Raw genomic sequence first — 24,100 nt, forward strand, 5'->3', positions numbered from 1 at the left:
CCAAGGGCCAGTAACGATCCTGGGCTGCTGCCATCAACAGCAAAAGTGCAGGAGGCTTCACGGCTTGGCAGAGATCTCCAAGCTGCTTGCACGGATTCAGCAAGGAGTGGGCTACTCCAAAACTGATACCCTGGGGCTCCCTGTGCAAGGGGTGGCGAGACACCAAGAGCTGCAAAAACGAGGTGGGGGGGAGTTGGACAGCAGGGAAATGGGGAGGGGGTTACAAAGCCGAGGGCCAGCAGCCCACCCGGTCAGCAGCGGGGACAAGCCAAGGAGCCTTGCTGTGCCACCTCTGGGGATGCTGTGGCTGCCCACAGTGCGTGCCAGGCTACAGCTGTGCCAAACAGCCCCAGAAAACATCCTTGCTGCTGGGGGTGGGGGGTGCACATTACAGCCCCCGCTTCACATGCAACGTTCCTGCCAGCCCCGAGTGGGTTTTGGGGAGCAGCGGCGGTGGAGCACAGCCTCATACTCACAGAGATCCCCGGAGCTGCCTGGGCTGAGCATGCTCCCAGCCCTGGAGCTCTGGCTCCTGTAGGGTCCGCAGCGAGACCCCCTGGCTGAGCCAGGCACGACAAAGCCCTGGGAGCCAGGGCCCCCGCTGGCCCTGCAGATGGGCCGGGGGGGGGGGGTTAAGCCTGTGGCCAGCTGGGCGGCCGGCGGCACTGGGAAATGGGGCAGCCCCCCGCCCCAATGGGCCACACGGGGAGGGGTCTGCAGCCCTGGGCTCCTCTGCCAAAGCCCCCTGCTCCAGAGGGCAGATGCATCTGCTGGGAAAGTATCTGCTGCACTGGGGCAGCTGTGGGGGCTCAGTGCACCCCAAAACGAGCTGCCCAAGGCAGGACCCCCCTCCCCAGGAGACGGCAGCGCCCAGCTCCCCAGGAAAACCTGCTCAGCCGGGATGAGGCAGACCCTGAGTGGTGGAAATGCCTGAACAGTGGCGAGGACAATAGCAGACAAGGAGGGAGGAAAAAAAATCCCCTCGGCAATTTTCTGCAGGTTTCTATTTAACCTGAAGACAAAGACCGGCTTTGTGAGGGAGGGAGATGGAGGTTGCTCATGGAAATTTCTTGGCTTTTCCCCTTAACTAGGGGCTTTTTTACCACCTCCAAATTTAGGTAACTATAAAATGCAGTAAGTGCCCGTTAATATTTTATTTGCTGCAGATTTTTCAGTAACAGGAGCGATCCCCTGACAAAGGCAGAGTTCCCAAGCCCCCTCCCCATGCCACGAGGAGAGGCGGGCCAGCGGCTGAAAATCCCCCTTCGCAGTGAGGCAGGGGCCGCTGGCCGGGCGCGGGGGATTACTCGCTCCCTGAGAAGGGAGCTTAGCTGCCTCAGAACCGGGAGTAAACTGAAACCCCATAAACATCCAGAACAAAGTCCGGGAAAGCTGCTGCCTCCGCCACGGAGGGGACCCGAGAGCGGCCACCGCAGCCCCAGCCGGCACGGTGATGCTGGCTCTGATGAGGGGGAACGACAGCGAGCCTGGCCCCGGGGGGATGATGCCCCACAGCTGAGCCCCCATGAGCACCTTGCCGGACCCCAAACTCCCCCGGGGTGGATCCGGAGTCCACCCCGGCAGGTGACCTACAAGGTGCTGGCGGATGGCTGCGGGTGCTGGTCGAGGACCGGCTCTTCCCATCCCGCACGTCCTGCTGCGAACATTTTGTTCCCACCAGCCAGCTCCGGAGCCAAGGGACGACTCTGCCCCAGCCAGGCTCCTGCTGTGGCACTAATTGGGCCGCCCTGGTGAGAACCGTGTCGGGAAACGCTTCCAGAGGTTATTGTTAGCCCTGGCATGAGGCTGGCGAGGAACCAGCTCCCTCCTCTCCACCCTCTCCTCCTCCACCCCCGCCGCCTGGCACTGCTCCCCAAACCCTCCGGGGGCTGCAGGGCTCCTAAAGCACCCCAAAACCCACCTCTTCCCTGACCAGCCCTCAGCCTGAACACCCCGACAGCTTTCCCAACGCCACGGCTGCCAGCGCCGCTCTCCCGGCAGCATGAGAGCCATCCGTACCCCAAACGCTGCCAGGAAAGCTCTTCCAGGAAGAGCAATCTCCTGAGAAAAACATGTTTACCGCTGCCAACTGCGTTATTTACAGAAGTGGGGAGTAAGCACGCCAACGGAAAAATCTCGGAGATGGTCCCCGTGAGCGATGCTCTGCCCAGGCTCCTCTCTGGAGCCTGCGCTCCCCAGGGACCACACGCAGCTCCAGCTATCTCATGGGATCTCCCTGTGACCAGGGCGCTCGTGGCTCAGACCAGAAGCAGCGACCCCGGCCCCCCGGCACGCTTCCAGCCCGGATCACCCTGTCGTCACCCACCGAGGTCGGCGTGGGGACCCCAGCTGCAGCATGGTTTGCTCGCTGGTGCCAGCTGCCCCCCCAGATCCTGAGCCGTGACGGGACTGCAGCATGTCACCGGGGCACCGCGCCGTGCCACGCCGGCAGCACCAGCAATCGGCCTCTCAGAGTTTTGGTGGGAGCACGAGAGAAGGGGGAGCAGCGAGCCTTAGAAAGAAAAGCAGTACCCCACAGACCAGACATTCTTGGGTAATTAAAACCAAAAGGCAGTAAGTCAGGAGTCCTGTGCGGCGCTGCCTGGTCTGTTTATTCTCTGCCTCACCGAGGGGAAGGCCAAGGCTTTGAAATGCTAGAGCAGTGCTTTCTGTCGGGGCCAGCTGTCCCCAGGGCCAGGTGACCCACTCAGAACATCCACTGCATCTCAGGGTGCCACCACGCTCCAGAGCTGTGCAGGGCTGCAGCAGCACACCCCTTCGCCTGCCCGTTGCAGGCCACAAGCCCTTGCAAGGTTTTTTGGGAAAAGCAGGGATGAAAAGCAAGGGGGATGCCCTGGTCCGTGCTCTCCAGCCCCAGTGGTGCAGCGATCAGGGCTGCAGGAACCACCTGAGCCAGCCCTGGCTTCAAACCCAGCACCATGGGCATTCCCCAGTTTGGTTTTCCATATGCCCCATGGTTTTCCCTGGGGGTCTCTGTGGGGCATACTCATCCCACGCACTGCCAGCTGGCAAAACCCGCACTGGTACCCTGCACCCAAATCCCCATCCCCACCTGCCGAGCCCAGGATCACCCCAGTGTCAAGCAGGGGTGGGAGAAGGCTTCACGCACATCTCAGGCTGCAGATGGAAGCAAGTGCCACAACACACAACGACCCCCCCCGCCCAGGACGCACCCCCCAGGCTTCTCCACACCAACAGTTTGCCGCAATTTCCCTCGAGTTTAAAACTTGCACAGGCAACACCGGAGCCACGCACACACCTTCTGTGCCCACACGAACTGCTCTCAGCAGACAACACGCGCCACGTCCCCACCGCCAGCCCCCAGGCAGCTGACCTGAGCCCCGTGCTGCTGCTGGGGGACGTGCCCGTGCCCCCGCCGCAGCCCCTGCCACAAGAGAGGCCAGCTGTCTTGTATCGCCGTTAGATAGACGTGAGGGGACAAGGGAGCGGGGCGCTCCCCGGTGTGGTGGTTTGTGTCTTACCTTGGTCGGGCAGGGTGGGGGCCGGCCTGGCAGCTGAGAGCGTGGCTGTGACCAGCACAGCCCAAAGGATGAGGCACCGCCAGGTAAACATCCCACTGCTGCGGCTACTGCTTGGCAACTGGGCTCCGCAACTCCCACTCCATGGGGACCCCGGGCTGGCCCCGGGCGGGCGCGGGGGGGGGTCTCCGCCGGGCCGTCAGCCCCTCTGAGCTGCCAAGGAGGAAAGAAGAGTCAGAGCAGGGCAAGATGCACCCCCGCCATCCAGCCCCCTCCAGCTCCGTGCGTTGGATGTGCTCGCCATGGCAGGCGATGCTCCTCGAGCATCCAGCCTGGGCGGCGAGATGTCCCTGGACCCACGGTGGCAGGTCCCCACCCATGGACCCCTCCACAGCCTGAAGCGACCCAGCACTGATTGGCAGGGTTATGTTTTCCTGCATAAAAGCGCTGATGTGTCGAGAGAAAAACTGCTGGCGAAGCAGAATCAAATGCAGCAAAATTTCCCAGAATGGTCAGAGAAATTTTCAATCACCAGTTGAAGAAAGGGAGATTTCTGCTCTCCCCTTCCTGCACCTAGTTTGTGCTGAAAATAGGAACTCCCACACTGACCAAAAGGCTGCAAAATTTTTGAAACAAACTCCCCCTTGGCCCAAGCCAGGTCATCACGGTGCGGCAACTCCCAGAAGTTTCTTAGCTTTCTTTATCTTTGCTCAGATGAAAAACAATCTCCAAATCTTGACAAGTTCTGTGGGACAGGAGAAATGTTTCTGTTGGGCTCTGAAAGGCTGCCTCTCCCCTGTGCGAGCATACCTGCCACCAAACGCCCTCCTGCCTCTCTCCCTTGTTTCCAGATCTTCTGCCCCAAATGCCCCAGGCAGTGCAGGACCCGGCCCAGGACCCCCAGGTGCTCCAGGACCACCAGCACCTTGCTCCACTGTGGCTGACCCACGGCTTCACGGTGGCAAATCCCACGTATCCAGACCAAAACTTGATGTCCATGTCACTGTGCAACCCTAAGCAGAGCAGATCCTGCTGCAAACCCCCCTCCCCTCCTCTCCCTACAGAATCTATAGGGCATGCACACAGCCACCCCTTACGGAAACGCCTTCCCGGAGCTGAAGGGGTTAGCCAGCGCCTCGCTCCGGAGCAGCAGATCTCTTTCCACTGACAGCTGGTTTCAGTGTGGCTGTTTGGGGAGAAATCCCCCAGCTTCCACGGCCAATACTGCAATTCGCTCTGTTCCTGCCAGCTCTCACGCTGGGCTCTCTAGCCCGCCCACCCCCTCGGGTCCCCAGCCCCTTCCCCTGCCAGGGACACCGTTCTGGTGTGGGGAGGCATCAGAGCCGGGTTCTGGTACAGGGAAACCCAGCGGAGCCTGGTTCCAGCTCAGGGTGCCCCAGGGATGTGCCCTCATCCCTCCTTCCCGCCACGCTAGGAGCATGGAGCTCTGCCAAAACACGTTTCAAGGGGGACACTGGAGCCAAAGCCCAAGCCCAGACGCCCCTGGCCAACTGCTCCCAGCAGCGTGGATGCGAGCAAACCCCTGCGCTCCACCCCCGCGGCACATCTGCGGCTCTGCAGAAGCCTGGGATGGAGGTCCTGACACTGGCCATCGTTAATTGTCCCACTGGGCTTTGCCGAAGAGCTCGCCGGCAAGATCCCTGCCCAGTTAATTGCACAACATAAGCACGGCCGTGCTGGTCCAGCCAGGGTGCTGCTGGCAGTGGATGCTCTGGAAGAATTGCAAGGACCAGGGTGTGGGCAGGATGATACCATCTCCAAAACCCTCCTCCAGGCTCCGGGAGCCAGAGGCTGGAGCACCTCCCCAGACTGCAGCTGGACCCCCGTGCCCTGTAACCCTTGCCGAGCACCCTGAGCTCACCGGGTCCCTCTCCCACCCAACTAGTGCTCCCCGAAGCTGCACGCTAAGCCATTCCCAACCTGCTGTGTGAACAAGAGCTTCCTTTTGCCATAAGGCATCTGCCTAAAGTACGTGTTCTTAAAAACAGTGAGTAATAGTTGTAGTGAGTAATAAGCTGCTACTCATCCTCCCCACGCACTCGGTCCGCCGGAGCTCTGGCCACCGCCTCTCCCGTTCCGGCAAGCCCCTTCGCTCCCCTTGCCCGAAGCGCTGGTTTTGCCCCGGGGGTGGGCTGAGCAGCCTCCAGTGCCAGCCCCAAAGTGTCCCCGTGTAACAGCGGGCACTGCCAGGGGAGCTCAGACCCCCTGAACAGCCTCCGCAGCCCAAGGAAACCCAGCCGGGGCGCAGGTCTGGGGGCTCCGGCTGCCTCCTCCCTGCCCCAACTGCTGCGGCTCTGGTCGGTGCTGGAGCATTTGGGATCCAAAATATTGACACAAGCAGTCGGGCCGGGAAAGGCGGCACCCAGCAAACACCGGTGTTATCTCCAAGCGCCAGCGCTCCCAGGCGCCAGGCAGCACGCTTTTAAATAGTTATTGAATGTTAACAATTTATCAGGGTTTGGAAGGGGGAGGTGGAATTCTTCGGGGGGGGGGGGGGGGGGGGGGGAGAAAAAAAAAAAAAGTCTTTGGTATTTCTGGAAATTATTTTCTGTCTCTAAGTGGTTTTGTTTATCGACAGCACATGCTCCCCGGAACATGCCCTAATGCGGAGCGTCTGCGTGGGCCTCCGAGCCAGCCCGCCGAGGGGAGGGAGGGATGGAGGGATGGAGGGAGGGGAGCACAGCGCCTCCAGAAGCAGCAGTTCCTGAAAAATGAGTCAGTGCTGGCTCGGCACACAGCAAAGCCCTTCTCCAGATACACCTCGGAGCAGGCACCTTCCAGCTGATTCAGGGGCTTGACAGCAGCATATTTCCATGGCGTATGGATCACTCGGCAGCAAAGAGCTGTCCCAAGTCTGGGAGAGTCCCTGGGAGGGAGAGGGAGGGATGGCTGCCAAGATCCAGCGAGAGTGCATGACCAATGCTCGGCTTCCCAGGGCAGAAAGGGAGGCAGCAGCAGCCATGGCTCTGTAGAAGGCAGACAGGTGCAGGACGGGGACGCATCCTGCACACGGGGGTCAAACCCAGCATCCTGCCTGCTTCCCCAGCCAGTCCCAGCAGCACCGGAGGAAATCCCGGTATTCAGAGAGCAGAGGATGCTGAAGGGAAGGGGCAGCACAGACCCTTCCCTCCTTTGCAGGGGAACGGGGATCCCCACGGCCCCTGCCCCCCCCCAGGGCTCCTCTGTACCTGCTCCGCAAAGAGGTGAGGAAGTGGGGAGAGCGCTCCTACCTGTGCAAACAACAGCATGGCTCCTCTCTGTGTTTATACAGCTTTTATATAAATCCCAACAGGAAACCGTTTGCTGGGGAGGACAGCAGTCTGAGCAGGGTGGGTCTCTGGCTGCTGCTGGGCACGGTCCCCGCTCCCCAGCACACTGCAATTTACTGCTCTGGGGTGGATTCAAACAACTAAAAATGGAAGCAGTAAGAGAGGAGCCAGGGCTAACTGCCCCTCAGAGACCTGTCTCTGAGACTGCAATTACAACTGGCCATTACACCCACGCAGCTATTTTGGAGCGGTGACGGACACCCCTGCACCCACCTGTGCATCCTCGCAGGGGTACAGGCTCCCTGCAAGCCCTTACATCGGGGATGATGCTCCCACACCACCTTTGCATGCCGAAACAGCCTTGTGCAACCCGTCTCCCCCGTTTTGCTCGGGGACCCCCGAGGGCTGCATTTTCGCTGCTCCTGCACCAGTGAGTCACCCAGCTGAGCTGTCCCAGGGACTCAGCACAAGACCTTCCATGGACACTCAGGCAGAACGTTTCTGGGCTGAGTGTCGTGGGGAAGCCCCTTCCCGTCCCGTGGCTCAGCCCCAGGAATGCATCCAAGGTGCCAAAAGTAGGAACCCCAGTGCCGGAGCAGGCTGCCCAGCCGAGGCAGCAAGGGTCAGAGCCCAGGCACACAGCCTGTGGCTTCCCGTGTTGCCGGAGAGCCCCTGCTCCGATCCGGGGTCCGTGTGCCGGGGCTGCCGGCGGTGATAGAAGGTAGCTGCCGTCGGCTGGCTCAGGGGTCTGGGGGGCTCTGGACCGGGGCAGCTTGGCCTCTGCCTCCCCGCTGGAGCAGAGCTGGCCCCTGTGGCATCCACCACATCAGAGCAACCCAGAGGCAGGCGAGCGCCAGGGTGCCTCGGCGCCAGCGACCAGCCTGTTAATGCAGCAGGCAGAAAAACAATGGGGCAAGGCCAAATTCAACAGGGAGAAGAGTCTGAGCTCGGCTGCCAGGTCTGGAAGGCTTCAGGAGCCAGCAGTGGGGAGCTGTACCCAGCCCAGGGCCACACATCCCTCAGGGTGGAGAGATGGTGACTGCCAGCGAGAGACCTTGCCTGGCACAGATGCCCTCCAAAATACAAAAAGGAGACTCAGTTTTTCTTTGAGGCTCAACTTAAGCAGCCTTCCAGATGCCCTTGGGAAAGAAGGGCACGCCAAAGGCAAAATTTTTGGGCGGCAGGGAGAAAAGCCTTTCCCTTGCCCAGCTCCTTGCCCCAGCCTGCAGCTCAGGTCAGGAACAGAGTATTTGCTGAAATAAAAAGCAAACACAACTGCAAATGTAACTATAGGGCAAAACTATAATGCTTAAAGCAGATGCATGCTTGGAAAAATAAATATCCAACTGTGCAGCATACATAGTGCATTAACCCTTCCCGGCTACGTGCGCTGCAGCCTGCCCTAAGGCCTTACAGCTACCAAGGGTATCTCCAGCACTGAGCTCGCTGCATGCTGCGGGCATCTAGCAGCAGGGGAGCCTGGCACATGGGGCAGGAAGGATGGGGAAAGGACCACCCTCACCCACAGAGCTCTGTAAAACCAGTTCCATTTCAGAAGCGTCCTCAAATTCAGGGATCCCTACCAAAGGGCTTGATTTTCAGATCTACAGAGCATCTGTTGGTACCCAAAAGTCTCCACTAGGCTGGTACCACTGCCTGCTCTAGGACGGGACTGGTGGAGGACAGGGAGACTGGGATACAACCAGTCTACCATGCCTTGGAAGAAGCAGAGACCTGTTATCCAGCCTGGGAGGATGCTGGATGGGGTTTTCAACTATGTTCAGCTCCTCCAAGGGAAGCTGCTGGGAGGGGAAGGACACACACTTCCCCAGCAAACATTCTGGCACAGATTTGCTTGCATTTGCCTTTGTGCCCATAAGCAGAAGCTCCCAAACCAGGGAGAAAGCTGAATTACCGGGATGGGACAAGCATCTGCGACCCAGCCCCAGCATCACAGATCTCGAGTCGGAAGGGACCCATAAGGAACACCGAGAACTGCCTAGCACTAATCAAACACCAGCCCCACTCCCTGCTGACCTCAGACTCGGGGGCTTTGGGCTACAGCTGCCAGTTTGTACTGGCAGGGGGCCAAGGGGATCCAGTCTGTAGTGGGAAGAAGCCAGGAGATCCAGTTCATACTGGGATGTGGGCCAGTCAAGCAGCCCCTCCTAGCAGCCTTGGGCATCAGGGGGAAACCATCGGGGGCTGGGAGCAATACAGCTCCTAGTTCAGTTCACGGTTTTAGGCAGATCAATAAACGGGGAGCTCCAGTTCACACTCGAAAGCAATGTGGGCCCCTTCCCAGCACAGCCGGGGCAGGCACCTCGCGCACAGCCAAGCCCTGAGCCGATGGATGTGCACGCAGGCTGCTTTTGCAACGGCGTCGCTCCTGCCTTCACCCCACCAGGGCTGGGACTATTTATTTTAATCCTCTCCGAGCAACACAACGAAAAGGCAACAGTGCATGCCAGCCACCACAGAGATTAAGGGAGGAAGCGCTCCTGTGTGGGGAAAATGGCTGCTAGCCAGAGCAGGGGTCCGCGGGCTCCACGCTCCCACAGCATCCCCGGGGCTGAGCAGGGCGGCTGCCCCCCCCCCGCACCCCCACCGGCACCCAGCTGGTCAGCACCCGGAGATGTCCAGCCAGAGCACATCACCGCCTCCGCCTGAACACAAATCCCCGTTTCGCTCTGGCTGGGACCCTGGCAGAGCAGCTGCCTCCAAGCCCATCTGTTTTATTAACGCAAGCAGTTGGGCGAACTGCACCGCTGAGGTTTAAACATTGACGGGAAGGAAGCTGCCCCGGCCAGCCGTGACACTCGCGGCACGGGGCAGTAACTCCACAGCTCGGGTCGAGAAGGGAATCGCCAGGCGGCTTCGTCGCTCCGCGGTGTAGCCCGAACGCGCCTCACGCCAGGCCAGCTGGCTGCGAGGGGTGGCTCACGGCCCCAGCAACCCAACCAAAAAACCACAAACCGGGCGACCAGCAGCACCAGCCGAAAGCCACCCGGTGCCCAGGGCTGTACACCCCGGCGGGTCCCCGAGCATCGCTGCGCCGCCGCACTCCCCGCGCGCTCGCCACGCACAGGCGAGGGCGAGTCCCAGAGACCCCCGAAGAGTTTGGGCAAAGGCAGCCCGGGGAGCCCCCTCCTCCCCGCTGCGGCTGGCAAACACAAAGGGAAACAGAAACCCGAGGACCGCGTTACGTGCTGGGGACCGCCGCACCGCCCCGGGACCCCCGACCTCAAACAAAACCAAACCCAGCTCCCCTTCCATCTTGTTCTGGAAGGCGCGAGGCTCCTCTTCGGAACTTTTCGGGAATAAGGGACCGGGCAGCAACTCGGCAAAGAGCCGCCAGCCCCGGGCCGGGGGCCCCCGCCCGCCCCGGGAGCCTCCCAGCCCCGGCTAGGCCCCAGCGAGGGGCTCGGACCCGCCGCGTTTCAAAACTGCCGCCCGGACCCCTCCGCGGGGGCTGCAAACCGAGCCCCTCCAGTCGCGGGGGCTGCAAACCGGGACCCCCGCCACACGCAAGCCGGACCTCCCCGGTGTCCGCGACCCCCCCCCAGCTCCCGCAAACCGGACTCCCCCGCCCCGGTGCTTGCCAGCCGCCCCGCCACGGGCCACCGGCGCGCCCGGGGCGGGGGGGGGGGGCAGGGGTGTCCGGCCGCGGCGGACCCTCGCGGGCCAGGGGCGGGCCCGGGTCGCGCCCCCGGAGCACAAAGCGATACGCCGCGGTGCCGGGCAGCCCCGGCGGCGGTACTCACCGGAGCCCCGCGGACGGCGGCGCGGCACGGTGCCCGCCGCTCCCGGGAACAATGGAGGGAGCCCCGGCCGGGGCGGGAGCGCAGCCCGGCCGCCGCCGCGCTCACAGCGGCCGCCCCCGGGCGGGGCCGGCCCCGAGGTGGCGGCGGGAGGCGCTCCCGGAGGCGCGGCCGCCCCGACGGCCGCCGCTGCCGCTGCCCGCGCCGCCGCGTCCCCTCCGTGCGCCCGCCGCCGCCGGACTGAGCCGCTCCCGCACCGCCCCGCCGCCTGCCCCCGGCTCCGCCCCCGTCTTCCTCCCACCCTCCTCCTCCTCAGCGGCCTGATGGGGCTTGTAGTCGCCGCCGGGCCGGGCCGCCCCCCGGAGCCCCCGCGCTGGGCTCCCGGCAGCAGGGTCCCGGGGGTCCCCGCCAGGTTTTGCGGGGGGCTGTCCGGCCGTGCCGCTCGCCTCCGCGCTCTCGGTCGCACCGGCGGAGCCCCGGGCCCGGCGGGCAGTCGGGGGCGAGGGGCTTCTCCTGCACCCCACCGTTTGCCCTCTGCGGGCAGCCCCTCGCCCGGCCCACCTGCAGAGCGAGGGGCTCCGGGGCACCCGCTCGCTGTGAGCAGGTGTCGAGAGGACTGCCAGACCCAAATCCTTCCCAGGAGCCGTCCAGGACCCACTGCCGCTGCGGTCCCTGCCCTGCTCAGCTGTGCACATCGGGCAACCTTCCACCGAGGTTTGGAGCAGGAGCATGGCAGCTCTAACATGGGGCACCCCAAAAACTCTCTGCGTGCATGGGCAGCACGGGCACCCTCTGCTCGGGACCATGCTGGGGCGCCAGGCTGGAGGGCAAGGTGGGATATTGCCACACCGGTGAACCCAGCCTGTGTTCCACACCCTCCAGCATGGCAGCCCACCCCACGGAGCCCCAGTTCATGCAGCTCAGACGAGCTCCCCCAAAACTGGGCTGGCGCAGGGTAACAGGGATGGTAGAGGACGGTTCAGCCTCCGTCAGGGAGCACAAGTATGGGAGCAGCCCCAAGTCAGACTCTAAGTCAGGGCATCCCAGGATGAAGACATCTCCGGCTGGCAGTGAAAGACCTGCGCGAGGCAATGTGCAAGTGATTAAGTTATAACAGGGAAGAGGACAGGCTGAATTAGCCCTGTCAATCACCAGAGCTATATTTGAACCAAATGCTGGGCATCCGTCTCCAGGAGCAGCCTCTTGCTGCTTCAGGCAACTGTTCAGCTCGCCATGCCAAGACCCAGTGGATATTTTCTTTCCAGGACAACAGATGTGTGGACAGGGAGAAGGGGGGAAGGTAACACACCTGCTGGGATGCTGTTCTCCCAGCAAGCCAAACACGGGGAATGTTTCGATGACAGCAGGGCAGCAGAGCCGACCCCAGCCCCCTGCTAGCACGCCTCACCCCATGCACCTTTAGGGCATCCTAGGCAGCCGCTCGTCCCCAGGCCTGCTTTCCTCTCCCCTCCTCACCCAGCAGCCGAGAGCCAGGCCGCTGTGGGCTGGCAAGGCTGCTGGGCACCCACACAAGCTGGGGGGAGCTGCCCTGCACAGCAGCTCCTGGCCCTGCTCTCCTCCAGAGCGGCTGTGCCTCCCCTGGGTTTCTGTCCCAGGCTTGGTAATGTTGGCCCCAAAATGGACCCTATGGGATTGCAGCATAGCACCTCGCGATGGAAAGGGGACGGGCTTGCACCTCTGCAGCTGCTGTTCCTTGGGGACAGTTTTCTGCTTGGCTGCATCAACAGGACACAAGTCCTTGGGCCTTTATAAGTAAAGGTGTTGTCTGAAAATGGGGGGAACCATCCCCTGCTCCTGGGAGATTTGAGAATTTGGCTGCATCCCTGACCTCAGCATCACATCAGGGCTCAGTGCAGGAGCGATCATGAGCTGTCACCATCTGGTAACATAAGCAGAGCATGGGCAGGTTCCCCAGGACGGACGGGGGGACAAACGCTCCCCCAGAGCCGGTGGGGTACTGCCAAGGGCCGTGGCTGAGACTGAGGAGCAACAGGGCCCCACAGGCTGAGCTGGAGCTCACTGCCTGGTTGTACTTGCAGGGATGGGCAGGGGGCTGGGGGACTGTGCCGCGGCAGCATCAGACAGCACCAGCCCCGGCCAGCCTGTGGCCTTTCTCCTGGACCCGGGGGGGGTGATGTGCTGGGTTCTTATGCACACGCATTTTCATCGGTGATGCAATGTTGAGGCAACGCAGATGCTAATTTCACATTAACCTGGGCTTGTTTCAGTTTAACTGCAGTTAATCAAGAACAGGATTAAGATAAACTTAAAGTAGGTCTCAGTTACCACAACAGCTGAAGAACATACGGTGTGTCAGGCAAATCCCTGCCGCAGCCCGTGAGCACCAGCCGGTGGGGAGCAGCATCAATCGCTCAGGTTCAGCTTCCGTGCTGCTGGGTACCACCATGGAAACTGGAGCACTCTGAGCTTTGTGCTGGCTTGGTAAATCCCACCTCAAACCCTGTGGGCAGCAGGGCTGGGGCAGCTCGCTCCCATGGGAATGCTGTGTCTGGGCCAGGGCGAGGAAGCCGGAGGAGGCCATGCCATCAGGCTGGCAAGGAAAAGGTACCTGGGCGCCTGCCCAAGCCTGACAGGGCTGTCCCACCGCTGCTCTCTGGTCACACCACTGCCTCCTCCAAAGAGCCCTGCAATTCCCCGGGCTGAGCTCCCTTCCAGCACTGCTGATGGGTATTGCTCCTGTTGTGGGAGCTGCAGGTTCTTAATTAAAAAGTAATCCTTTCTGCCTGGAAGAGTGAGCCAGCTGCTGCTGAAAGAGAGGAGGCAGTAAGGCTGATGGCAGGCTGGCACAGGCACCATGGGGAGATGTTTCCTCTGCATCTCGGGGTGGTTGGTGTGCAGCCGTGGTCCAGACCCTGCCTCCATGTGTGGTCATGCCCCGGGCTGGCATCTGCATTGGGTCATCCACCTCCTTGGGAGAGTGTTGGGGAGGTGGCTGGGAAGAGGGGGGCATACTGCAGAGCTGCCCTGATGCGGAAAAGAGCCAGAGAAAGAGAGAAGCAGGTACATCCCCTACACGTGCACACGTATAGACCCTGCAGGCTCAGCACTGCCAGGCTGCCCACCTCCGCTCGCCAACCTTGTCTCTGCCACCCCCCTTTGCACACCAGCTCCTGGCTGCCACACTGAGAAGTGGCAAAACCCACCACAGGGCAAATCCACACCATCCTTGCAGCTGGGCACGGGAGCCGCGGCGGTGATGCCGATGGGCACTGGCACAGCCACTGGAGCGGGGCTGGGGGAGCAGCCTGTCCTCCCCCGCCTGCCCAGGCAGGTTTCCCTGCATCCAGAGTGGTTCTAGTGGGAACCAGAGTGTGAAGAGGGGGCACAGAAAGGGCTGAGCTGGAGGAGGAGAGTCCCAGCACAATAGAGCAGCTCCCCCCTGACCTTGCATTCCCAGTTAAAGGTCTGCAGCTCTCCCCTCCTCCCCACTACAAAGGGGCTCTTTTCAGTCCCTAATTCTGCATTTGGAAAACAAAAGCAGATGCATCTAGTTTAGGTTTGGAGAGGGGGAGGCAAGAGCAAATGCTGAAGAACAAAGAGCTTTCCCTGACAGATCTGACTGACAAAGACTTTGTCAGCTCCATCTCTCCCTGAAAAGGCCGGAGCACATCAGGGTGCGGGGCTCCTTGCAGGCAGCTGGCTGGCTTGTGGCTTCGAGCCTGTGTGAGAAAGGCAGAGCACACATGTGCGCGGGCGCTGCTCCCCGCGGGACGCACACCAGCCCCGCCGTGGTGAGTGCCGGGTGTGCACAAGTGTGTGTGCACAAGTGTGTGCGCACGTTCACTGCTGTGCCATGGGATGCAGCCTGGCCCTGGGGCTCAGGTAGGACACCCACATCTGTCCCCCCGGCACCGAGGGCAGGCTGTGCCTGTGCCGCGCTCCTTCCTCATCCCCAAGGCACAGCCACTGCCTTTGCCCTGCTCTCCCCTCCCAGCTGGGCAGCAGGGTTTGCTCAGAGATCTGCAGAGACTTCCAGGTGCGTTGTCTGACCTTGGCAAACTGCTTCCCATCAGCTGGAACATCTGAGTCACGGAGAGGAGAGCGACTCAGCACGCTGCCACAAGGCCAGCAGCTCGCCAGCTGGGATGCATGGATGTGGTTTGCACATGCCACCTCAGAGAGAAGTCGAGCCCCTCTCAAGAGCCAGTGGCCAGCCAGGCCACCCTGCCACTGGCCAGCGGGACCCTGCAGGGAGCTCTCAAAACACTATCTTTCCCAGGGAAACGTGACACGTGAAAATGAGCAACACCAGGGATCAAGCATCAGCTCCCAGGCATGATTTGGAAGCAAAGTGCTGCCTTTTACAGGAAGCCCCCGCTCCCACCTCTCTGCCCCAACTCCATAAAACATCATTAGTGGCTCTGGCTGCAGCTATGGGTGCTGCTGGCACTCAGCTGGACTTCAGCTGCCCAGTGAGGCTGGGTCGGCGCCCCTGGCAGCATCGCTCAGCCGCACGCATCCCCGGCCAGCCCGTACCACACGTGCCCCGGAGCCGCAGCTCTGCGATGCCGCTGTGCCAGGGTAAAGCCTTGCGCAGGCTGGCTCCCCAGCACCCTCCTTGCTCAGTGGTTCCTGGGCTATCAGCATTGACCCAAACCTGCTTTTTCCTTCCTTGGTTGGATCTCAACAGCGCTAATATCCCCTTGTCCTCTGCTACTTGGCTGCCCTTCCGATGGCGGTGAAGGGAAACTCATCCTTCAGAAGCCCCTGCCTGCTGAGCTGCCCAAGCACCATCTCCCTCGGGGAGGAGGTGACCAGCTCCAGCACCAGAGGTGCTTAGAGCACCCACAGTCACACTGGGCTCTGCCAACTGACGTGGCATGTAGGAGATCTCACAAGCTGAGCCAGGGAGAGCAAAACACCAAAGCCATCCTGCCTTGCCTTCAAAGGGCACAGGCCCAGGATTTTTTTGCCACTTCCCTGACGTTGGTGCGGTATCTCATTTTAAAGCACAGCTGATAAGAGCTTTCTGCCCCTGCCCACCACACGCCCTCACAGGGCAGAGCCAGGACAGACAGGGCTGAGAGTCCTGGCCAGCCGGGTCCACCACAGAGCCTCCCCTCCACTCGGGGCAGGGCAGCTCCTCCTGTCCCCCGCATCGAGCTGCTCCAGAGCCACTGCGCACCCAGAAACCGGTGCTGGGAGCTGGGAAGGGTCCAGCCCCTCCGGCCAGGGCAGCAAGCTCTGCTACCCTGCAATTGTCAAATACCAAGAAGCTCATTAAGACATCACATGATATTTTATTGTCTGCAGACAACAATTGGGGCAGACAGTTGAACAGCAGTGTTTGCAGCCAGGCAAGCAGTTAGGCACATCCCCAGTCTGGTGGTCCTTCAGGACAGGGTCCCACTGCCACTCAGGGCTCCCCCAGGGCTGCCTGGAGCAGGGGGAGAGGGGAGGTGTGGATGAGGGATGCTCAGGGTCCTGTATCCCCTTGGGCGCTCCTGGCACAAAGCTGCAGCCTTCCCCATGCTGTTCTTCTGCCAGAGCCACCAGAGGAAGGACCAAACCATCCATCTGAGGAGCCCATTGCCCGAGAGAAACCTGCTGGGTTCGGTGCGTGCAGCCTGGTCTCATCACCAGGGAAGCGCCCTGGGCAGCTCCGGCAGTAACTCACTGCGGCACAGTCCATCACAGGGGACCTGCAGCCTTGTCTGCCTTCAGCCCAAGGGGGAGGCTATTCAGTTTGCTCGGAGGTGAGCAGCATGCCTTCGTAAGCACGACATGGATCACCCATCTGCGAGGACGATTATTCACTGCAGTGTATCTCCTGTACCAGGCGGGCTTGACTTCTGGCCCCCAATTGATTTGCAGAGGGAAATTAATTATGTTTGCTTGACATTGCCCTTCTTGCACTGAAGCTGAGCTGCTGTATGAATGTCACACTGTTCCAGCCAGGCTCTCTTGCAGGGCTCTGATGTTTAATAAGCTGCCCCAGGGGACATCCACCACTTCCCATTATCTGCACTGGTCCCGAGGCTGCTCAGGCTCCAGGGAAACACTCACACACCCAGGCATGCTCTGAGGCTTGGAGACAGGGTGGCTCAACCCCGGGTTCTCTCCCTGTGAGGGGGAAAAGGGAACGGGCTGCTAAGCCGTCCTGGTGACGTGAGATCCTGGTATCCTGAGGGCTGCCCAGGACAGCCACTCTCTCAAGAGCCGGGGCAGGGACAGGGCACTGCCTGTCCCCTTGGCTCTCCACCCTGAGAAAGTCTCCTGCTATCTTTGGATCAGGCCCAAAAGATCTCCAGGGGTAGATGGAGGTGCTGAAGTTGATCAGAGCAATAACAGCAACCTCCTCTGGCTGTTATCTTGCCTTAGCAGGAGGAAGAAGCTCCAGATAACAAATGCCTGTAATTTACAGCATCTCTAGTGATAGAGGTAAAGAGCAAAAGACAAATCACTTGGGCAGATCTTCCTCCGGCCCTCGAGGACATGCTCCCTTATCGTGCCCCTCCTGTGGCTGGCCCACGGGTGCTGCTGCAGCCCTTCTCCTTGCTGGGAACTGGGGACACGGGGACAGGTCCCTTGAGCTGGCAGGATCAGTGCAAACTTTCAGGGACAGCCACAGAGATCCGTTTGGCTGCGGGATTTGCCTCCCCAGCTCCTGCACCCCCATGCGGGCTAGGGCTGACGATGGTGCTGGCTGCTCTTCCTCCCCAGGGCCCGATGCATTTTGCCTTCTTGTTGCTGCAAAGATTTTGCCACTTGAATAATCTGATAATAGTGTTTTCTGCACACTGTCATTTAGGAGCCCAATGGCAGCTCCTTTCATCAGGAGAAAGGCTGTAATTATGTGTCATTACCCATGGGCTATGATTTTTCCCCCGCTACCTAGAGCTGTTTTTTTTCCTTTCAAGCAATGCTTGGATATTTATAGTGAAAAAAGCCACATCCAGGAACAAAACAACCAGGATGAGGACTTTCCCCTGCGAGGTTATAAAACGAAAGCAATGCAAAGTAAAGTCTAACAGGTTCAGAGCCTGGAAGGAAGGAAGGACCAAGTAGTTGGGCCCTCGAGTTGTTTCCCAGGCTCTGAGGAGTGAGGGATCCAGTGGATCCACTCCCTTGAGCTGTCCTCATGAATGCTGTTTTGCAAAGCATAGTGTACGGGACAGGAGGCAGAGGAGCCAGCTGGGCTGGGAGGGAGGAAGGCCAGAGCAGGATGAGGGGCTGGTTGCAGCTACACCAGTGAATGTGCTCCATGGCTGCCTCCTCATCCTCCTCCACCTCATCCAGGACCCTGGATCCCCTGGATCTGGAAGCAAGGTGCTCGGTGCAGGGCACTCCCCATTGCCAGACACAGGAATAGGAAAGTTTTTTTGGGAGTCTTTGCACCCTGAGGGACGAGACACGGACGCAGAGGGCAGGAGGAGCTCCGCACTGCCTGCAGCGGCAGCAGGGCATGGGATGCAGGCAGCAGCTCCTGCCTGGCTGATCTAGGGCCAGGACCTTGCCACATCCAGGCAGCCTGGCACCCAGCCTGGCAGCAGCCCCTTTCAGAGCAGCTTCCTAGGCACATCTGAGCATTTCAGTAGTCAATTTTCCCTGGGCTCCCAGCACAGGCTGCCGGTCCCCTTTAACACGGGGAGTTTTCTCCCAGTTTGCAGTCTGCTTCCTGTCTAGACAGCCCCAGAGAAGCCGCTGTATTTATAGACCAGGGCAGAGAGCTGTGCCCGCTCGCTTTGCCAAACCCACATGAGCCTGATGCTGCTGGTGAGGCCGGACGAAGATGCCTCCCACACGCTGGAAACAGGAGGAGGAGGAAGGCAAAGCAAACCGCAAACAGACCCTAAACTCTCTAACCCCCTCCAGATTGCAAATGGCTCTTCTTGCCTTCCCGTCCGGAACCACTGGGCACCTCTTGCCCTTTCTCTGCTTCTCAAACAGCCAAATTTCTTCATCCCTCCCTGGAGGAGCATCGCTCCCAAAGTGGAGCCAGGGTTCTCACGGGACTAACGCACGTTACGCCCTGAGCACCTTCCCCAGTCGCGGTCAGAGCACTCCTGTCCTCCCCCAGCATGGCCACCCTGAGCCGAGCCCAAGCCCCCTGTACCACGCACCTCGGGGGTCACACGCTCCCACTGATCCTGCAGCAGCTCTGTGGTTTCCTCAGCTGCAGCCTAGCCCCGTGCAGGACCCTGCGGGGTGGAAACACCCCTTTAGGGTCCCAGGTGCTGGAAATATCCACAGACACCTGAGGGTCATGGATGGGGCCAAAGGCACTCTTCCAGGGGTCTCTCCACCCTGCCCCTGCTCACTGAAGAGCACTAAGCTAAAGGAGCCCCTCGTGATTGTGTTAGTTCTTTCTCAGCCTATTTCTTTCACCACCTGCTTTCAAAACCCCTCCTGTCTTGCTCACCTGCCCTGAGCAACCCCATCCTCTCCAACTGCCCATCTTCCCCATCACCTTCTTCATGCCCTTGGACACCTGCTCGGACCCAGCAGCCCAAGAGCCACCGGGCAGGGCTGCAGCAGTCGTCTGCAGCCGAGGGGAAGGGAGATCCCCAGGAGAGGGGTCCCTCTGCTACTGAAAATCATAACCAGGAAACCCCTCCAAACCAAATGATAGTTTAGAAAGCCGACATGGGTTTATTGCAGTGCTGGGTACACGGGGGATCTTTCCTCCTCACACGCACACCGACGTACTCGAGGGTACACGTTACATAGAGTACTTGCATCATACATGACATTTCATTCACACACAGGATCGGTTACAGGTTTCTCGCTTCTCCTGCAAATTAGTGATTGCAAGTCCCTACCAGCTTGTCTCCTCTCACAGCCAGAACTTTTTCACTTAGAGACTTCTTTCTGTGTAATTTAAGTAACGGTGTTCTTATCATTACCTGTTATTTCCTGAGATTGACTCCCTTGGTTAGAAGTCCTTTCAGCCACCAGTTTTGATGACTTGAGATGGTGGGCCAGCCAGACCCAAACGCCATGCATGTTCTTGTTTAATTACATCAGAGTTTGGTAACCAGGGAGTTTCAGCAACACCTCTGGCCCCACCGCCTTTCCTGCAGCAGGGACCTGGTGTCTCCCAGCCCACAAGGGCTGAGCCCTGGCTGCCCCTGGATCCCACAGCTCCAGTGGTGGCTGCAGCCATGGCTCTCCTTGGGTCCCCGTGAGCTGGGACAGCTGGATCACATTTCCCATCACACAGGAATGTAAACTGGAGAGGAGGGTTAACTCCCTGGGAGGGGCAGCAGCAGAAGATGCTCACCTGCTCCCACATCCCCGAAACACAGCTCCAGCCCCGCAGTCCCTGCCCTCCCCGCAGCATCCCTGGCAGTGCCTGGGCGGGCAGGGGAAGGGACTCACTGCAGGGAGGGCACTGGCTTGGCGTGGTACCTCCAGCTAGAGATGAAGTGGTCCCCAGCTCTCCCCAGGGCCTTATCCTGATCAGAAGTTTACAAGAGCTCCTGCGGTGCTGGAGCAGGTGAGTGGTACAGAGAACAAGCAAGAGCTGCACAGTTGCATAAAAGCTTCTTAAATTAGGCTCTTATTGATTAATTCCTTTGGGTTTAATCTGCAGGGGTAGGAAGCATCCTCTGGTATGCTCAGCAGCCAATATTTGACTTTAAAATAGTTACCAGTCTCTTTGCTGATGGACTGTGATTTTCAAGAAGGCTTTAAAGCCCGTTTTAACTGTTTGATGCTAAAGGAGGCAGGGCACAGCCTGGCTCAGAAGATGGCCCTGGCAGAGGTTTCCGGATGGCTGAGGGAGCTGTTGCAGCGGGGTTTGGTGCCCAAAGGGTGGGAGCTCCCATCCCTGCCGCTGGGCACCGAGAAGGTGACACTGGGGGGACCTGGCCGGGTGGGCTTGCAGAGATGTGATGTGTAAAGCCCCTCAGGTTTGCCCTGCCTCCGCGCTGGCAGCGGCTGGGGCTCCGTGCATGAGGAGTTAGAGGAACAGAAGCCGAACCGGGTTTCCAGGAAGCTTCCCTGTGATGGATTTATAGGCACAGTGCCCTTTTTTTACAATAGTTCATGTTGAAAACAAGCTGCAGATGCTCTCCTTGGGGTCTCCAGCAACGAGCCCAGATTTACTGCCGCCGTCTCACAGCGAGCACTGGACGGCAGCTGTGCTCCAGGCCAGGGGGTTGGTGCCTGCGCCCACCGCTCCTAGTGCTGCAGCTACTGGGGGTGGCTTTGCAGAGCCGAGCTCCAGCTGATCGCACTGCTGGGGCAGCCCCCCCACGCCGACCCCTTCAGCAGCCGTGTCCCCATGCTGGGAGTGTGACCACTGCAGCCGCCGGGTGCAAGCGCTGCCATGGAGCACAAAGGTCGCTCTGTGCAGAGCCGAGCCCCCCGCCTGTGCTGGGGGGGGCAGAGGTTTTCCCTGTTGTTCCTGAGACACCTCAAGGTCAGGCAGGGAGAGCGTGCCCGGCCGCTGCAGGGTCACATTCGGCATGTTGAGGGGAGCCCTTCGCCTGGGGCTGGGGGTGTCTGTCTGCTTCTGCCAGAGGACCTGGGTCTGCCAGGCAGACTGCAAATGTCACCGAGTCCTCGGGCTGTGCTTTGCCTTATTCACCAGGGACTTACCGCAGAGCTCCGCGCCTAGCACGGCACCGGGAAATCTCAGCTGGAGCATCACACTGAGACTGGCAAGACCCTGAGCAGCCCTTACCCCAGCAAACCCTCCCTCCATCCGCGGCTCTGCCCAGCCTGGAGCACTGGTTCCCCATCCCTAGCGTGCTGCAGGGCTGCGATGGCCGAGCAGCCGTGGTAGGGAAACACCTGCCCGAATTACCCGGGGAGCTCGGTGGCTCTGGGAGCCCGTGGCCAAGCCATCGCCTTATGTAGCAGCGTGCACCAAGCGGTGGAGGCAAGAGCGGGGCAAGTCCGGCCGGGGAGGGAGCCCTGCACCATCCTACCTGGCCAGCCAGTGCTTTCCTGAGTAGTTTGGGCAGAGGACAAACCACAGGCTCTGTGCTGGGCTGCACGTGGGGGAGGCAGGTGATGCTCCAGCATCTCAAAATGCAAACTGCCCTCGTCATGGCAGCCTGAGTGACGTGAGGGGTGACCCTGTTGCTGCGGGGTGTCAGCCCAGCTGCTGACCTGCTGTGCCCTTGTCTCTGGCAGCTCTGCGTGATGGGCTGCGGCACTGCGGCTCTTCAGAAACAGTGACCCCTGGCTATGCCCTGTTCAGTAACAAAGGCAAATTCATGCTGAATAATCATGCAAATCACTAGCCCAGAAGCCTGGAGGGGTGCCCACGTGAGAGGCTCACTCTGGTTGACAGTGTCACTGGGCAAAACAATCCTTACCCTCTAGCTGGGCAATTCCCAGCCCAGACAACCATCTCCCTATTTGTGTTATAACAACCTGCTGATGCCAAGTGGTACAAACCTTCCTGTGGATGCAGCCCTGGGCTGCCTGGCCACAGCTCTGCAAGACACCGGGCAACCTTGGGTGACAGGGCACACCGGGGCAGCTGCTGGAAGCCCGGTTCCCATGGCTGCCTGTCCTGCCCAGGGGCTTTGCTTCTCCAGCATCACCCATTGCACCACTTGCCCACCCAGCTGCCAGTGCCCTGACCTGCGCTGGCGCAGCTACAGAGGGGCCAAAACGTGGAGCAGCTGCTGGGAGTGGTGGTGACAGCTGAACCCTTCCCTGTGCCCCCCCCCCGTGTTCCCTGGCAGCTGGAGGTGCAACCCGCCCAGGGCCGCAGCATCGCCCACGGTGTGCTGGGTCCTGCTGGACCAGTGCGAGCTCTGCAGCCCTCCCTGCCTGGCTCCATCCCTCCTCGGCTGCGAGGCTCCAGGTGGCCCTGGGGACTGGGAGCTCTGCTGGCACTGTGTGTGCGTGGACCCCAATGCTTGCAAACTCTTCCCTGAAGTGCCTGGGAACAGGCTTCATCCCAAACCGGTACTTCCCATGCTCCGGCCATGCGGCAAGCAGCTGCAGCCCCTGGCAGGAGGAAATGCGGAGCTGCTGGCAAATCTCAGAAATTCCCCAGATGCGCTGTTTTGTCCTGTGGTGACTGGTGCAGCACAGAGCAGGCAGAGGTGGGGGAGAAGCCACTGAAAGGGTCCCTTGAGCATGCCGAGCACTGGGGCAGGGCTTGCAAAGTCCCCTGCTGCCCCGCCACAACTCCATAACCTCAATAACTGTCTGCAGGCTACAAAGCTGGGTAAGGAAGGAAAGACTCCAAGGCTGGGAGCATCCTGCCTGCCCTGCCTGTGTGTGGAGCCGACAGTGGGCTGGGTAAACTAAGGAGATTAGCGCCGGGATTGGAGCTGGTGTGAAAAATTACTCCCATTTTGAATAGATAAAGCTGCTTTTCTCTCCTGTGCACCAGGACCGGGACCACAGAAGCAGATTCAAAGTTTAATCCCTTCCGCCTGATCCTTCTCGTTAGACATAATGTAATTAACGGGACGGTGAGGAGCTGCAAAGCTGTTTGTGCTCCAGGGTCACGTCAGAGAACAACAGGGCACCAACTGCCGCTGGGGCCAGCAGAGCAATTTGGGGGGCTTGGCGCACATGGGGCCGCCACGCATGGGGCATATGGCACAGGGGGCAGTGGCCACGGCAGCGCCTGCCCAGGGCTGCGGGAGCCGACCCCATGCTCATCAAGAGGAGGATGTGGGGCTGCCCCACAGAACCCCTGTGTGCTGTCAGCCGGGGCAGGCAGCTGGGGCGGCTGCAGGAGCCACGTGCATCCCTGCCTGCACCCATCCTGCCACGCTCCTGTGCTGTCTGGGAGACCAGGGCTGCGGCGGCGCTGGGTACATCAGCGTGTGCCCAGGCCTGGGTCCCCTGGTAGGTATGGATAGCTGGGGACCGGAGGGTCCCTGGCATCCTGTGGCACAGAGGTTGCTCCCCCCACCCTGGGTAGAGGGACCCTGGTGCTGCTGCCTGGGAGCGAGACCCACCAAAGGCATTGCCCCCCGAGCCCCTGGCACACCATCTCACTGCTGCATCTTGCCAGATGGCTGCTGGGCTGGACAACCAAACCCTCCTGGGGCTGGGCTGGGGGTCCTGGCACCGAAGTCCCCTTGAGGGGGGACAGAGTGCTCTCTTCCCACCTCTACAAAACAAGGGGGAAAGGTCCAGACTTGTCAGGGAGCCCCCTGCCCCCCTGGCTGCCCCCATTGCACCGGCCCCTCCCCACCTGTCACCCGCCAACTCCATGGCCCCGCTGGAATAAAAGGGCCCATTTATTTGAGGCGTGCTAAATGACTTGGTGTGGCCCCACTGGCCTGGCTGAAGACACCCCTGGCTGTCCTCGGGAATGCTCCCGGGGTGCCAGCTCCAAAGGCAGCTGTGGTGGGCCTTAGATCTTTATGGCCAGTAAAGGGGTCCATGGCTAATTTATGCCCCTCCTATAATTTACAGCCTCTTTACAGCTGCTGTAAAATGACCTATAAATCACGAGCAACATCATAGGCCAGAGACAAAGCCCCAGCATCGTCACCTGCCAGCTGGCCCTGAGCAGGGGGTGGTGGCTGTTTGGGGATGGAGAGGGGCCGAGTCCACGGCAGGTACATCCATGCTGCTG

The 24,100-nt window shown here is 60.5% G+C and overlaps 1 protein-coding gene across 1 annotated transcript in view; it reads right to left on the minus strand.

The window, feature by feature from the left end:
- Positions 1–10,761, minus strand: part of FGFR1 (fibroblast growth factor receptor 1) — a 29,923-nt gene extending 19,162 nt beyond the window's left edge. Inside the window, 2 exon segments of the mRNA XM_040617922.1 lie at positions 3,504–3,713; positions 10,555–10,761. Of these exon segments, the coding sequence (XP_040473856.1) occupies positions 3,504–3,594 (91 nt within the window). The 5' untranslated portion in view covers positions 3,595–3,713; positions 10,555–10,761.
- Positions 10,762–24,100: the final 13,339 nt, after the last annotated feature.

This window comes from Falco naumanni, chromosome 19 (genome assembly GCF_017639655.2).
Source record: "Falco naumanni isolate bFalNau1 chromosome 19, bFalNau1.pat, whole genome shotgun sequence".
Classification (NCBI taxonomy): domain Eukaryota; kingdom Metazoa; phylum Chordata; class Aves; order Falconiformes; family Falconidae; genus Falco; species Falco naumanni.